Below are 17,244 nucleotides of genomic sequence, written 5' to 3'. Positions count from 1 at the left end.
TCAATCCACAAGACATGCTTGAATTGGTCTCAAGAAATGAAATATATCCGTTTCTCACGTGTTGCATAGAAATGACTCATTCAAAGTAACAAGTAATGGAAAGCATCTTTTTTTGGAAAACCCTTAATGGTTATACTAAGACCAAAACGATAGAACAAGACTGGAATGTCAACCTATAAATATAACCTAAATAAGCCAGCATCTATTTTACTGGCATTGAAAATATTACTCACAGCAATATATGGCATATGAAAGCTTTACTTAAAAACCCTGAAAATCTTAGACATACAAGTTTGAAGACATGAACGTATTCCAATTGGAGCTAATTAAATAAAGCAAGAATTACATTGAGCCTGATATTTATTTTTTTTTACAAAAAACCCCAATATTCTTTCTGATGCCAAACAGGCATTTATACTTTCACACACATGCATGTTCTTATAAATAATGGAGCATCTGAATAGCACTAATTTCAGTATACAAATCTAATTGCAAACCTGGCCCATATGTTCAGTTACATAACATTTCATGTATTAAACCTACTTTGACTGAAACCTGAAGCATGAAATCATTCTGTCTCTACTTTAGGATTCCATATAGCTAAATAAGTTATGAAGAAATTTCTTTCAAGATACCACATTCTCTCTCTTCCTAAAAGTATTTAATATGCCCTCCAACATGACTCTCCAACAAGTCACCAATGCTTTGATCTAACTTGTGAATAATAAATACTCAATGGCTGAAGCCACAATATATGTACCTATGTAATAGTAGAAATGCAGAAACTACTCTGGTCCTTCTAGCTTCCATAAAACCTAGTTTTCCATTCAAAACATGTTAAAGCATCAGCTTGTTCCTGCAGTTGTGGGTAGTAGCTCTTTGTATTAGATCAGCATATTAAGCTGATGAACTCAGTTGAGTTCTCAATACATTTAGCAAACCAAACTCCATCTCCTAATGTGTATGTATGGCATGCAAACTATGCCACAATTTTTCTTCTGTATATACTTTAAGAAAATCAAGTTCTATGGGTGAATTTACAAAACTAACAATTGACAAATTTAGTTATTTGAGAACTAGAAGGAGCTCTGCGTTTCAATTCATTCTTCTGCTAAGGATGCAAATTCAGTTTTTTAAGCAAATAAGAATAAGGGAAGACCATGTAATTTCCCCTAAACAGCTACATATTTCCTAAAAAATATTTCTGGGATGTGGCAATATTTTTGTGCAACTTTAGCTTACCCATAGCACATATTAATATCCACAATTTCTAAGTTTTCCCCTCTACTTTTATCTGCAACATGACAGGCACAATCTTCATTTATCAGTATTTCTCCATAATAAAGAATACTACTTCTTCAGTCTGTGACTATCCGGTAGCTGCTAAAGACTATGATTCTGTCAGGACAGTAGAAAAAGAGGGGCATCCATAATTTAACTACAGAAAAGTCAGTAGCTGTACCATTCTTTTACTTGCTTTGTAGCCTTTTTTGGTTTTAGAGGTAGAGAGCAGGCTCTAAAATAAACATCAGAAAGAAGCTGCAATTTCACTTTTAAGCTTTTGGCCACACCACGTATCTTGGCAAACAGCTAATCTACTCATTTAAATTATCTTCAAGATTGAAGAAAAAAAAAAAGAGGACGGTCATTCAGCAAGCAGCAAAGAGGTGCTCATCTTCTGCATTCCTTTCCACATGCTGTAAATTCTTTCTGTCCATACCACAACTGGAGGATTTTTTTTCTCCTCGCAAAAGATATTTAAATCATCTTTTATTCATAAAAAAGCCCTGATGTACAGAATGAGTAAGTACTACTTTTTTAAGCCAAAAGACAGCTGCAAAGATAGTTAGGATTGCATTAATATTTGCTCCAAGTATTTTCCCCACTCAAAGTGCAAAACTGTAAAGCCAGTTCATAAGCAGTTTCCATCTAACCCTTCTTGGTTCTTCCTGCCGAAGGAAAAGCAGGTTACTGCACTTGTGCTTCAAAATTTCAGGTTCAGCTTATCTTCTTCCTCCTGTTTTAGTTGGCAAACTGCTGGTAGAAGGCAAATTTAACCCTTTCAATGTGATGGCAAAGTTTAATGGCTGGGCCAAGTTTCAAGTCCATACACTCCTGAACCGTGGGAAGAGTGAGCAAGAGAAGTGCCTGCCCATCTATTTCCTATCAAAGGAAAAGGAAGAAATAGCAGTTAACATTAAGAAATGTGGGTTTTTTTCCAAATCATTTAAACATTTCAATAATGCATTACAGATAGTCCTCGAGTTATGAATGTAATGGAGTGTGCCCATTCCATTCCTAACCCGAGCATTTGTAAGAGTGAATTGCATAATTTGAACATAATCACTCCTTCACTTCAGCCACGCATTCACTAATTGAATGTGCAGCTTGAGGTATTGCGGGGTGGAGAAGACCATGGGCGGCCTAGTGATGGAACAGGCCATCACCCAAGGCCGCCTCCAACCCACTGAAATACCTCATTCTTCCTCCCCTGGAGTCCCCACAATTGCTCTCCCCGCATCCTGCCACGCCGGGTCATTTACCTTATGAAGATCTGTCTCCTCTTCAGCCTCTCTGATTCTTTGCCTGCTCCCTCCTTTGTCATCAGCAAAGCGCTTGATGAAAGCTTTGTCGACCAAAATTGAGTGGAGGACCACCTGCACCCTTCTGGGGGCCCTTTCTCACTGCCGAAGCACTTGATGAAGCCTTTGGTGAAGAAAATGAGGCGCGGAGGGCTGCGCGTGCCCTTCTGGGCCTTCTTTCTCGCTGCAAAAGCGCTTGATGGAGCCTTTGGCAACAAAAAAAGAGGCATGGAGGGCCTCATGCACCCTTCTGGGTCTTTCTCCCCACCAAATCACTTGAGGATTGCGTCCCTCTAGACTTCGGCAGTCCTTTGCAAAAAATCTTTGCCGGTAGGAAGAGAGCTTCAGAAGGACGTGTCCGCCCTCCAAAGCTCCGCTGGTGCCAACAAAGGCTTTTTGCAAAGGACTGCCAAAGCCTACAGGACACAATCTCCCTGCAAGCTTCAGCAAGGAAAAGGCAAGGGGAGGGAAGGCCTGAAGCTTTCCTTCCATTTACAATTGTCCAAGCCTCAATTCGCAGAGAATAGAGGCCTAAAGTGTGAGATCATGTGAGATTAGTAGCACGAGATCTCGCGTTAGTGATCTTGCATTAACTCGTGGTATGTTAGGGCTCTGTTATCTGCAAATGCACCAAAAGCCTGAAGCAATGAAGCAAGCAAAGAAACCGTGAGAGAGAGGAGATCTTCTCAAGATATGTGAGCCTTCATAGGTGGAATGCCTGTGAAGACCTGGCAGGTATCTGAATAGGCAGGACGAATGTTGCAGAGCCTCTGCAGTTGTTCGTAAAGGCAAACAACTGCCGTGGTACTGCAACATTAATAATTTCAGGTCATTCATAAACGCTAGGGGGCGCTTATCACATAACTTCAAAGTTTTGTTACTCAGGGATTACCTGTATAAAGAAATAATGCTTTGGTAAGAAACTACACACATTATAGTAACTAAAATAAACTGGATGTAAGGAGAGGAATAAAAAGAACAAGAAAGAAAGATGGATATGACAGCAATATAAAATAAGATGTGTGGACAACTTTCAGAATTCTCTAGCTAACATGCTGGATAGGGAATTCTGGGAATTGAAATCCACGTATCTTAAAGATGCCAAGGTTGAGAAACACTGGTCTAGTCATTTCATAAATACCATTTGCACTCAGAAAGATTATCAACTTTTCCTCAATAATATGTTGCATGCCACTGATCTGAGGAGCCTGTCATCTGGCACTGTATTAATTGTTTTTGTCTATCCATGTACTTTTCTTGATGAAATACAGCAGCGGTTTACCATTGCCTTTTCCTGCACAGTATAAAATGATGTCTTTGGTGTTATCATTAAAATTATTATTTGACTCCTAATATCATCCCATAGCATTGCTGTCCAATAGAGGTTCTTGCTTGCTTGAACTGGTAGCTACGATGATCTTCATGCCTTATATATACACCCCTAATTGCCACAATGAGGCAGCACAGCAAGATTTTTCATGTGATTCTGGGTTAAAAACTTTACCTATTAGCAATCAAATGTGCCAGTAGCTTTCAAATTGAAAAATACTGCCCCTGCTCATTATAAATTGACCCCAAAACATATTTTGCAGGGGTCAGACATTTGCTGTCTCACTGAGTCCAAAGAGAGCAACATTTAGAAAAGAGCTCATCTCAGAGAAATTCTGTTTTTTTAAAAGTTTTTATGTTTCTATATTATGTGTATTCTACCCACTGTGTTTTAAGAATCCTGTGAGATAGACAGTGATATAAATACATTAATTTAAATTAAATAAACTTATACATACTGACATTAAGGAAAAAGGCCTAATGATAAAGTTGAAAGTATGGTAAATGGCCTCACTTAGTCCAAAGAAAATCTGAGGAATGTTAGTTTTTACATTAAAACGTTCCCAATAATTTATATATATATATATACGCATATGTATAAATTACACATATGCATGTATAAACAGAGGTAAAAATGATCAAAATGTTATTTTATTTGACATAATGGTTTCATGGAGTCAATTATCTATAGCCAATAATAAAACATACCTGATCCAGAAATATTCTAGCTAATGGCGCACAATCTGTAGATTTAAGGAACCGCACAACATCTGCTACACTCCATTCCAGAGGATTGCTATCCAGCTGTAATTTTTCATCAACTTCTATCTTTATTTCCTATGCCACAAGACATAAAGACAAAAATATCACTTTTTCTTCCTTAGAGATATCATTTTCAGAACGTAAAAATGTTCTATATGAATTAGAAGATCCACTGACCCAGTATTCTGAGGGTAAAAAGAAGTCCTATTGTTGAGGCGTAACATTCACTGTCCTGAAAACATGACAGTGAACTTGAATACAGAACATATAGTACAGGTAGCCCTCGACTTACGACCACAATTGAACCAGTAGTGGGATTCAAAAAATTGTTACTACCGGTTCTGTGGGCGTGGCTTGGAGGGCGTGGCATGGCAGGCGTGGCAGGGGAAGGATATTGTAAAACCTCCATTCCCTCCCCACTCCAGGAGAAGGTTACTGCAAAATCCCCATTTCCTCCTGATCAGCTGGGACTCAGGAGGCAAATAGATGGGGACGGGGCCAGTCAGAGATGGTATTTACAGATTCTTGGAACTGCTCAAAATTTCCGCTACCGGTTCTCCAGAACTGGTCAGAACCTGCTGAAACCCACCTCTGAATTGAACTCAAAATTTCTGATGCTAAGCGAGACAGTTCTTAAGTGAATTTTGCCCAATTTTACGACTTTTCTTGCTAAAGGTATTAAGTGAATCACTGCAGTTGTTAAATTAGTAATAAAAGTGAATCTGGCTTCCCCATTCACTTTGCAATGTCAAAAGGTGATCATGTGACCCCAGGACACTGCAACCATCATAAATACCATATTTTTCGGACTATAAGACATACTTTTTTCCACCCTAAAAGGGGGTGAAAATTTAGATGCGTCTTATACACCGAATGTAGCCCCACCCACCGGCCCCCACCCTTTAGCCTCTGCCTCCCAGTAATTTACCTCCTTGCAGCAAGCAGCAAGAAGAAACAGCCCATTTCAGCTTCAGCACAGCCTAATTAGCACAAGTCGATTGTCTGTTGGATCAGCCTCCCGACTTTCAGCTGTTTTGCGCAGGCCTCTGCTGCTTGCTGCAAGGAGGTAAATTGTTGGGAGCAGATTTTTTTTTTCTTGTGCTAATCAAGGTATGCTAAAAACGAAAATGAAAGTAAAGCAGGCTATTTACTGTTTGCTGCAACGAGGCAAAATTGCTGGGAGGCAAGGGCAGATTTCTTTTTCTTGTTTTCTTCACCAAAAAAGGTAGGTGCATCTTATAGTCCGGAGCGTCCTATATTCCGAAAAATATGGTATGTGATAATTGCTAAGTGTCTAAATTTTGATCAAGTTACCATGGGGATGCTGCAACTGTTGTAAGTGGGAAAAACGGTCATAAGTCACTTTATTCAGTGCCGTTGTAACTTTGAACAGGCACTAAATGAACTGTTGTAAGTCGAGGTCTACCTGCAGTAAGTTAAGTAAGTTACCCCAGTTGTACAATTTCTTAAAATAAAAAAAGACAGAATTCTGTACAAAAAACCCTGCCAAAAGGATTAGTAAAAGAAAAAAGGATGGCAAAGAGACGCTTGAAATTGCCATATAAATAATCAGACTTCTCTAAATTATAAATAATATATGAGTGGCCCTGAGATATATACAACAGAGACTGGGCATTTTGTAATATTTTGGATTTAATTTGATGACATTCATTTTTCATGTACCTTTGAGAATTAGGCATATAACTATTAAACAGTCATAAATGTAGGTAATCTGAGTGTAGGCAATATCTGATTTATGTTATTTAAAGGGATAATCAAGACTGATTGTGATTCTAATCTATTGTTGTATGGTCTGAACCTGAATTTTATTTCATCCAGATCAATAGCATACATCTTTTTCTACATTTTAGTTGCTCCTGTGTGATATCCTAAAGCAGATCATGATAATTAATTAATTATATACTATAATGGTATATTATAATTACAATTATTATACATTATAATTATACATTATAATTAGTTAATTATAATTTCACAAATCCTACAAATATGTACCCTCAATTTGTGATCAGAAATAAGTGACCTCAAATTCTCAGAGATGAGGGTAAAAATGTTTCATAATGAACAGAATTCTACAGACTTAATATAGCATCTTCTGCCGTAAAGATACTTACATTTCTGATTATTTTTTACTAAAGCAGCATTGTATTTTCTATTATTTCCTTAACTACTTTTCTGTGTTCTGAGATCATGGTAAAGACCTACTGAAGAAGTTTTGCTTTATTCCCACAATTGGAAGAAAATGTCAAATTCACAGACGCACACATACACACATAAATTACTTGAATGCACATGGTAATTAAGAGGTACAAAATTGTTGTTAAAGGTTATTACATTCAGATATAACAAGGACTAGCACATAGGCCAGAAAGGTCCATTTTATGTGCTTTAAATCGCAAACAATTAGTTAAGAAATAAAGGTCAAACATCCGTCTTTAAATGTAGATTTACAGTCAGGTCCAGAAATATTGGGACATCGACATAATTCTAACATCTTTGGCTCTATACACCACCACAATGGAGTTGGAATGAAACAAGCACAATGTGCGTTAACTGCAGACTGTCAGCTTTAATTTGAGGGTATGTACATCCAACTCAGGTGAACGGTGTAGGACTTACAGCAGTTTGTATATGTGCCTCCCACTTGTTAAGGGACCAAAAGTAATGGGACAATTGGCTTCTCAGCTGTTCCATGGCCAGGGGTGTGATATTCCCTCATTACCCCAATTACAATGTGCAGATAAAAGGCCCAGAGTTCATTTCAAGTGTGCTATTTGCATTTGGAATCTGTTGCTGTCAACTCTCAAGAAGAGATCCAAAGAGCTGTCACTATCAGTGAAGCAAGCCATCATTAGGCTGAAGAAACAAAACAAACCCATCAGAGAGATAGCAAGAACATTAGGCATGGCCAAAACAACTGTTTGAAACATTCTCAAAAAGAAGGAATGCACCGGTGAGCTCAGCAACACCAAAAGACCTGGGAGACCATGGAAAACAAGTGTGGTGGATGACTGAAGAATTCTTTCCCTGGTGAAGAAAACACCCTTCACAACAGTTGGCCAGATCAAGAACACTCTCCAGGAGGTAGGTGTATGTGTGTCAAAGTCAACAATCAAGAGAAGACTTCACCAGAGTGAATACAGAGGGTTCACCATAAGATGTAAACCATTGGTGAGCTTCAAAAACAGGAAGGCCAGATTAGAGTTTGCCAAACAACATCTAACAAAGCCTTCACAGTTCTGGAACAAGATCCTATGGACAGATGAGACCAAGATCAACTTGTACCAGAGTGATGGGAAGAGAAAAGTATGGAGAAGGAAAGGAATTGCTCATGATCCTAAGCATACCACCTCATCAGTGAAGCATGGTGGTGGTAGTGTCATGGCATGGGCATGTATGGCTGCCAATCGAACTGGTTCTCTTGTACTTATTGATGATGTGACTGCTGACAAAAGCAGCAGGATGAATTCTGAAGTGTTTTGGGCAATATTATCTGCTCACATTCAGCCGAATGCTGCAGAACTCATTGGACGGCACTTCACAGTGCAGATGGACAATGACCCAAAGCATACTGCAAAAGCAACCAAAGAGTTTTTGAAGGGACAGAAGTGGAGTGTTATGCAATGGCCAAGTCAATCACCTGACCTGAATCCCATTGAGCATGCATTTCACTTGCTGAAGACAAAACTGAAGGGAAAATGCCCCAAGAACAAGCAAGAACTGAAGACAGTTGCAGTAGAGGCCTGGCAGAGCATCACCAGGGATGAAACCCAGCGTCTGGTGATGTCTATGCGTTCCAGACTTCAGGCTGTGATTGACTGCAAAGGATTTGCAACCAAGTATTAAGAAGGGAAAGTTTGATTTATGATTATTATTCTGTCCCATTACTTTTGGTCCCTTAACAAGTGGGAGGCACATATGCAAACTGCTGTAAGTCCTACACCGTTCACCTGAGTTGGATGTACATACCCTCAAATTAAAGCTGACAGTCTGCAGTTAACGCACATTGTGTTTGTTTCATTCCAACTCCATTGTGGTGGTGTATAGAGCCAAAGATGTTAGAATTGTGTCGATGTCCCAATATTTCTGGACCTGACTGTAATTCCTGGAGAATGAAAAAGTAAGAAAATTGGTTTCTCAGATTTTTTTTTAAAGGTCAGCTTGACCAAGTGAGCTGAAATCACCCCCGTCCCTCAAGCCACTAGAGAGACATTTAAGGGAAATTGTACAAATTTTACAGGCAGTGAAATATACTTCTAAGCTTGCTAAATTACATAGTAGATAGATCTAGCAAACATCAGGGAGAGAGGGAGGGGGAGGGAGAGAGAGGGAGAGAGAGAGAGAGAGTGAGAGACTTGCTGAAAGAGACTTGCTGAAAAGCTTGATGATTGTTACATGTTTTAAAATCAAAATATACCTTTGGCGAAGGTGGCCTATTTTCATCATCTGAGAAAGAAAAAGTCCGTAGTTTTCTTTTCCGTTTGTCCCGGTCTGGAGCCCCAAAATGAGACTGCTCACTCTGTGTTGGGGAAGATGACTGTGATTTCTTCTCTGATACTTCAGACAGTTCTTCCTGATGCTCAGAGGTACTGTCTTCAGTAAGGGACTCCTCATCTATCTCATCCTGATCATCCTCATCTTCACCTCCACTTTCCTGAGAAACAATACAGAACAACTCAGAATAGCACGGATTAGCAACCTCTTTATCCCACAATCTCTATATATAGACTTGCATATTAAATCCATTCCCCCTAGTTGCCTACTTGGGGTGATCCCACTGGTGTGTTATCTACAGAGGTAGAAGATCGCTTCTTCTTATGAACAAAGAAGTTTTTCCGTTTTTTTCTTTTCCTGTTTGCTTTTTTCATGCTTGCCTCAATGTTGCTGTGGATACTAGGTGGTCGGCCAATCCTTTTGTTTCTCCGCTTTCCATAATAATGGGCTGCAGGAGGTTAAAAGAAAAAAGAGTTATTGTCATGAAACACAATTCATCATTTGTTAGTCCTTAAAAAGATAAGACCTTAGAAGTACTCTTATTATATAGAGAGCTTATTTTGGTTGTGTGCAACCTTTACATTACTGTAGTAGCAATGATGGGATATGCCTTAGGAAAAATAGCAAAGTATTTACAAAAAGCAGGACAGGTTGTCTGCCTACTTACAAGTATAACTGGTCTACAAGAATTAGGATTCAGGTTTCTTAACACAACAGTTACGCTACCCTGAGATGTAATCAAAGAGAAGAGCCATTTTTCCCAAAGGAACAAATAATACAAAGAAGGGTTATCTGGAGGGGGTATCAAACAGAAAAGGTAATATGTAAGGTGCTAAGGAAAGTGAATGTAGCACTTTATTTTTTACTAAAATCTGAAACAAGCAAAAAAAAAAAAAAAAAAAAAAAGCTTTCAGCAATTAGTGTGACAATGGTTAGATTCATATATGCACTTAGCCATAACATGCTTTGCTAAATTTTGGCTAAACTTGTGTGAACCCAGCATCATACTGGATTTCTCCATTCAGTAAGAAATTATTTAATTTTTATGAAGAAGAACTGCAAGATTATTTTCAAATGTATATATTTTTTTCAATTTAATGCCGTCATAATTTGATTTGAGATACTATAATGTCTGAAGCTCAAAATGTGGGCACTTCATGGTGAAGTAAAAGACCATTAATCATAAACGGTATCCATGTTTTATTATTGATTAAGTAGCATTAATTCACGGGCCAGTATGTGATCCAAACAACTGGCTGTAATCCAGTTACACCACTATAGGCTTTGTTTCTGTTTACTGAAAGCCCTAGGAAGTGCCAACTTGCAGCCATCATAAAGCTGTTGGGATACTGTATATTTATTGAAAAATGCTCTTTCTAACTGCCTACATGTTTTGGAGCAAATAAAAGCCAATAATACAATTACTTACTGTATTTGGTTTTTGTTAGAACAGAGCAGTTCTCAGAACATTTGTCTAGCACCATTTGGGGGCCAAAAAGATTTGGACAACATTCCAGTTTGATGCAGGTCTGCCTGCAGAAGTCTGCAACTCGATCAGCTGTTCTTACCACCTCCACCGTAGCTCGATAGCTCTTTCCTTTATATCTGTAGCAAAGGAAGGTTTCATTAATAAGGAAAGACAAAAGTAAACAGAGAAAAACAGGAATAAACACGAGGTGGCTTCATACAGTACAGTAACCAAACCAAAGTCTACCATATGGCTTATGCTATTTATAAACCCATGGTTTATGCTATTTTGATTTGTAAATCATGGCCTATATCTGTGCAAGTCCAATGAACTGTAGCTTATTAAATAAATAATTATTAAACAATGGATTAAAATGTGAGTCAGGCCAGTCCTAAACATAAAGAGAGGAAGAAATTTGAGTAAATGGGATAGCACCGTATGTTAAATTTCTTGGTTCTAACTAACTAACTAACTAACTAACTAACTAACTAACTAACTAACTAACTATTTATTCATTCATTTAGATATACAAAGATGTCCAATTCCTTGCTGAGTTTGGACAGCACAGAAATAAACACAAGTACAGTATCTAACAATGAAAGGAAATAAACATTATATGAGGGTATGGGAGCATCCTCCTCGATAGCTGCCTAAAGAAAGGCTTGTCATATCTATGACTTGCAACTCCTTGCAAACTTTCCCACTGACTTTGCTTGTTGGAAGCTGGCAGAAAGACACAAGTCCCAGTCATGTGAAGTTCTCACTTACTGATGCATAATTCTCACTTAACAATAAAAAGGATTGGCATCTCTGTGATGTGATCACATGGCATCATGCTTTATAACCACATTGCTTAGCGACGGAAATTCTGATTCCCGATTACCATTGTGAACTGAGGACTACCTGTATATGCTACCGTTTGTTTTTGTTCTTTTTTTATTATTTTCCTTTTTTGCACATTAAAGCAATACCTGTGTTAAAAATGCTTGCCTTTTTGGTTTATTACAAATATTATAGCCTCCAGCTTTTCTCTAAGAAAGGAACATCAAAGGATCTGAAGGCAGTACTGGTTTACTAACAATTATTCCAGACAACAGGGAAAAGAGACTAACCCATTATCAGCCAGAGCTGAAACAGCAGTAGTTTCTGAACTACTGAGGTCTTTTCTATTTCAGGTATTATTATGAGAAGTGCTCTGGAATAGCCTTAATATTATTTTATCAAGTGACTTTCAAAGCAAATGCAAATAAAAGAAATTGTAATAACCCAGTCTTTCATTCCCTTTCTGCTTGAGTAAGCCTCTTAACCTTTGACTGAATAAATAAATCAGTTGCTTAAGGCAGCCCAAAGATGGTTATTAAATTGGTGTGCTTGTTATTTCCATGTAAAAACAGCTTCAGTGGAGCAGAGGGTTTAATTAGGAAATACTAAGATGAGACTAGCAGCTTTCCCTTTCCCACCATCTCCCATGCAGCCAACCAAAACCTGTTCCTCCAGCCTAAATTAAATTACAGAGTGGAGAGACTGAAAGGGGCTAGTTGGTTTGTCACAGGTTTTATTCCCCGGCAGAAAGACAGTCCTGAATCCAAACAGTGCTGATATCTCATGTGGCTTGTTAACCCTTCAAATGACTTCTAATATGAGGACAATTTTTATCTACAATTAGGATTTCTACTGCAGCTATAAAATACATTATCCTGGCAGCTTTTGATTTTTAAGGATTTGGTGGGAGGGCAAATAGCATATGGATAAAAGTCCATTCATGCAGGAAAGTTCTAGTATACTCGGAAAGTTCAAGCTTCTGCCAATTAAGTCCTGAAAGTGCCATGCCAAAACTGTGGTCAATATAACTAATTAGCCCTAATACAAAATATAAATTATATGGAGTATTTTACTTTGCTTTCAAAGTCTCCCCATATCCATGCCATGAAGCTTCTTCATCTAGTTGTATTTCTCTAAGAACACGGCTAGGTTTATAAGCAGCATTGATCAACAAAGAGAGAACCTAAATTCAGAAAGAGAGAAAAATAGATGTAATATTAATGTGATCAATAAGATTTATTTTAATATATTATTGTGACTTAGCTGTTTGACTCTATTTATATGACCAGCATAACAAGTTTGTAAGTATAAAGGCAAAACAAACCTTATTATTAATTCCTGCAATTTTCTTGGAAAGATTTTAGAAGTGGATTGCTCTTACCTCCTTCCTAGGGCTGAGAAAGAGTGACTAGGCCAAGGTCTTCAAGGTGATTTTATTTGTCTAAGGTGGAATGCAAATTCGCAACCTCCCACTTTCTAGCCTGGTACTTAACTACTGCACCAAACTGGCTCTCAGCCAAGCACTTAATAGTATATAATTTGAAACAGAGATTCCAAAATCTAGTAGCATTCCACCTTCAGTGTAATACAACGTTTTTATTAATTTTCATCAATTTTATTCTAGAATGCTTTATTTCTATGCACATTTCATTTCTTTTGATTGCCAAGGAAATAATAGTTTGGCCTTATACTAAAATATAATACACAGTATATAAGGTAAAGGTTCCCCTCGCAAATATTTGCTAGTCGTTCCCAATTCTAGGGGGTGGTGCTCATCTCTGTTTCAAAGCTGAAGAGCCAGGGCTGTCCGAAGGCATCTCAATGGTCATGTGGCCAGCATGACTAAACGCCAGAATGCTGGCGTTACCTTCCCACCAAAGGTGGTCCCTATTTTTCTACTTGCAATTTTTACGTGCTTTTGAACTGCTAGGTTGGCAGAAGCTTGGACAAGTAACGGGAGCTCACCCCGATACGTGGCACTCAGGATTCAAACTGCTGAACTGCCGACCTTTCAATCGACAAGCTCAGCGTCTTAGCCACTGAGCCACCGCGTACATTACAGTATATATAAAATATACTAAAATATGAATATATATTCTTAATGATAAATAAGAAAAGTATAGAGTCTGGAGGAGACAAACTTCTTCCAAGCAAACGTCCTCAAATATCTAAGACTACAATTCTAAGATTGACAATGCTGCCTGATAATAATGGGACTAATAGTCTCAATATATCAATAAGGGAATGATGGTGACAGTGAAGTATGGTGCAGGTGACAAGATGGAAACAGGTTGTGAAGAGAATTTCACTGAGCAGGAGGATTATGGGAACTGGCAGAGGAGATAAGTAGCCAAGCTGTGAATGAGTTAATGAAAGGGAATTTGAAGAAGTTTCACAAGAGGTAGTGAAATAGCAGAGGCCATTTATTACAGAATGAAAAAAAGGAAAAAGCATTGCTAGGGTTGGTCAGAATGGATTTAAATAAAGAAATATACACCTCCCCACCAAGAAAAATTCTGAAAGGACCAGACATATAGACCTTGAAGATTGAACATGACTGCCTGAATATCATAAAAATTATGTTAGCAATGCTGAATCTTGAGTATTAGAGAGTAGCCGACAATGCTGCCAATAAGCAGCATTTACCAATAACATCTAATGTGTAACTGAAATTCCCGAAGGCGGCTATAATAATCTGGGATGTTCTCAAATGATTATAGATTTGTCATAACAGATCCAATTACCGACTCATCAAATTTGGTATTTTGCCTTGGGCAGTTTCTGCTGCTACAAAATTCAGTCCCTGATACATAACCCATACATCCCTTAGGCATTTCTAGGAAACAGAAAATTAATTATAAACCTTATAAAAATCTATTTTTTTCCTTTAGTTTTTTATTTAGTTGTAGCAAATTTGTACTTTATTTACCTTTTTCAAAACAAAATATTTCAATGTGCTTATATTATAGCTTTAAAAAAAACCTCATTTTAAAAATATGATAAAAACTATTTCACAGGGACAAACAAAAATACTCACATACACTAGCACCTTGAAATTGTTTTTTATGCCAGTTCTAACCACAACTTATCAGTCTAGAAGTGCAGTGATGTATTATTTCCCGTGATTAGATGCTAGTTAGTGAAAGGAATGCTTTTTCTTCCACTCTGGGTGCCAGTCAGAGAAGTGGAAGCAGCTTTGAGTCTGTCAAGCTCCAACCAAAAAAAAGGGAATAGCGTAGGTGGAAAAAGAAGAAAGGAAGGTGCAGTAGGAATGGGAGCAAAGTGTAAAGAATCAAAATAAGTAGGAGCATGGAATAGGAGCCATTGGGCAAGCACTATGTTCATGTATTAGTCTCCAAGAAGATTAGGATGGAGGAGAAGCTTTAAAATGTCTGATAATGTAGATATTATATTGCACTCCTGATCTAAAACTATACCATGGCAGTTCATCATAAAGTATTATACAATAACAACAGCAATAGCACTTAGCACTATCTTCTCCTAACAAAATCCCAACATTCTTCCCCAAATAATACCCAAATGAGTAAATGGTGCTGCAGAAACATAGCTATGCATTGCAGATGCCCTTACCTCTTTAAGAACAAGGACGCAATTCCCAGGTCCTACAGATTGTGGGAGTTCTGCAATTCTCCCTTTGTTAAGATAAGGTCCTGAGAAGCATCGGTGGTTAAAGTAGATCTTTGGGCAACAATATTTACCATTTGTTACAACTGTAAAAATAAAACAATTTCTGAATACAAACACCTACTTAAAACATCCAAAAGATCAATGAATCAACAGAAAATAAAGTAACATGCAGTTTCCTATATATAATGTACAGCGGCGGTCCTGAACTTTTTTGGCACCAGAGACTGGTTTCATGAAAGACAATTTTTCCACTGACGGGTGGTGGTGGTTTCAATTTTGCTCATCAATTTCTAAATACTGGTCCTCTTTGAAATACACTTGGTTATTTCAACCACTGGGAATGTTAAATTATCCAATAATAACAATAGCACCAGCAATAGCACTTAGACTTATATACCGCTTCACACTGCTTTATAGCCCTCTCTAACTGGTTTACAAAGTCAGCATATTGCCCCCAACAATCTGGGTGCTCATTTTACCCACCTCGGAAGGATAGAAGGCTGACTCTACCGGGGAAAATTGAACTGTTGGCAGTCGGCATAATTAGCCTGTAATACTGCATTCTAACCACCACGGCTCTTAATCAATGGTATACTAACCTAATTAATCCTAGGATGAGGAAATGCCCAAAATAAACAACGTTGCCTTATCTGAACTGCTGAAAGACATATTTGGACCAAAGTCTGAACAACTAAAACTTGTTTATAAGAAAGTTCCTGAAATGTTAGGTGAGGCTTCACACCTTGTGGGTGCTGCAGAAGCCTTTTCTCAGAAATGATAAAAACTCAATTCCAACACATTCTGTAAGTACATTTGGGTTACATTTGGGACTTACTACAGTTCTCTAGAATGAAAAGTATTGGTGTTTGTTATTTTCAGACTGATCTATTACTGTCTTCATCCTTACTTTCATTTACTATTAACCTTGAACTTTTGCAATAGGACAGCACAAGCCTTGGTATTCGTAAAATCAGTTTTAAGTAGAGTGCAAACATGACTGCTATATGGAACCTTATAATACATTACTGTCCACTTAGAATAAAGGGAACAGTAACTGTAGTTTTCATATTAATTAGACATGCTGAGGCTGGAATGACTCCATGACTGCACTTCAAAACCAAACAAAAGCTAATAGATGCAAGAAATATCTGTCTAATAAAAAACATTGCTTAATAATCCTGTAACGGATAGTTGTCTCAAAAACAGGATTTTCCAATATTATACTGATTAAGGATTAAATAATACTGTACTTATAATTACTTTATTGCTCAATACAGCAAAATAAATCAGCAAGCACTTCGGTGATGTGAGATCGTTGAAGTTAACTAATCTTACATTATAGCTATCCTTGGGATAATAATTACTTCCCTTAAAGCCATGTCACGTGGTTTATAAATGGCATAGATAAAAATGAGATTATATTGATGTATTTTATTTATTTATTTATTTTATTTTATTTCTATACCGCCCTTCTCCTGCGGGACTCAGGGCGGTGTACAGCCAAGTTAAAACATTGCATATAAAATTTAAAAACAATTTAAAAACAATTAAATAATTTTGGCCCAAGATATTAAAAACCACCCAATTAAAACCGAATTCAATTAAAACTGAGAGGATGGGATCAAGCCAGCCCGGCTAGATGGAATAGGTGTGTTTTCAGGGCCCGACGAAAAGTCCGGAGGTCTGATATCGTGCGTATCTCAGGGGGTAGGTCATTCCAGAGGGCGGGTGCTGCAACAGAGAAGGCTCTCCCCCTGGGGGTCGCCAGCCGACACTGTCTGGCCGACGGCACCCTGAGGAGGCCCTCTCTGTGCGAGCGAACCAGTCGGTGGGAGGCTATTGGTGGCAGAAGGCGGTCTCGCAGATACCCCGGCTCTAAGCCATGGAGCGCTTTAAAGGTGGTTACCAACACCTTGAAGCGCACCTAGATGTAACCCCTCTGCGTTAAAAAAATACAATTAAATTCCAGAATGAACACAGCTTCTACTTGTGTAAAGATAGTGCCTCAAACTATACCTTTTGCAAGGCATTGCAAACCGTGCAAATAAGGTTTCAGAGAGTGTCAACAGATTGGTTTATATATTTCAGAAATGGATGTAATTATTCAACATTCATTTA

At 38.0% G+C, this 17,244-nt stretch overlaps 1 protein-coding gene across 1 annotated transcript in view; it reads right to left on the bottom strand.

Moving 5' to 3' along the window:
* Positions 1 to 242: 242 nt before the first annotated feature.
* Positions 243 to 17,244, bottom strand: part of SFMBT1 (Scm like with four mbt domains 1) — a 153,411-nt gene continuing 136,409 nt past the window's right edge. Inside the window, exons 15-21 of the mRNA XM_070933693.1 lie at positions 15,070 to 15,209; positions 12,552 to 12,661; positions 10,618 to 10,793; positions 9,458 to 9,636; positions 9,112 to 9,348; positions 4,620 to 4,748; positions 243 to 2,163 (exon numbers count right to left, since the gene is read on the bottom strand). Coding sequence (XP_070789794.1) covers positions 2,023 to 2,163; positions 4,620 to 4,748; positions 9,112 to 9,348; positions 9,458 to 9,636; positions 10,618 to 10,793; positions 12,552 to 12,661; positions 15,070 to 15,209 — 1,112 coding nt within the window. The 3' untranslated portion in view covers positions 243 to 2,022. The remainder of the gene's footprint in view (positions 2,164 to 4,619; positions 4,749 to 9,111; positions 9,349 to 9,457; positions 9,637 to 10,617; positions 10,794 to 12,551; positions 12,662 to 15,069; positions 15,210 to 17,244) is intronic.

This window comes from Pituophis catenifer, unplaced genomic scaffold (genome assembly GCF_029215685.1).
Source record: "Pituophis catenifer annectens isolate HBS135680 unplaced genomic scaffold, rPitCat1.0.hap2 SCAF_2, whole genome shotgun sequence".
Classification (NCBI taxonomy): domain Eukaryota; kingdom Metazoa; phylum Chordata; class Lepidosauria; order Squamata; family Colubridae; genus Pituophis; species Pituophis catenifer.
The sequence above is the reverse complement of the archived record's forward strand: the minus strand, read 5'-3'. Positions and strand labels throughout refer to the sequence as shown.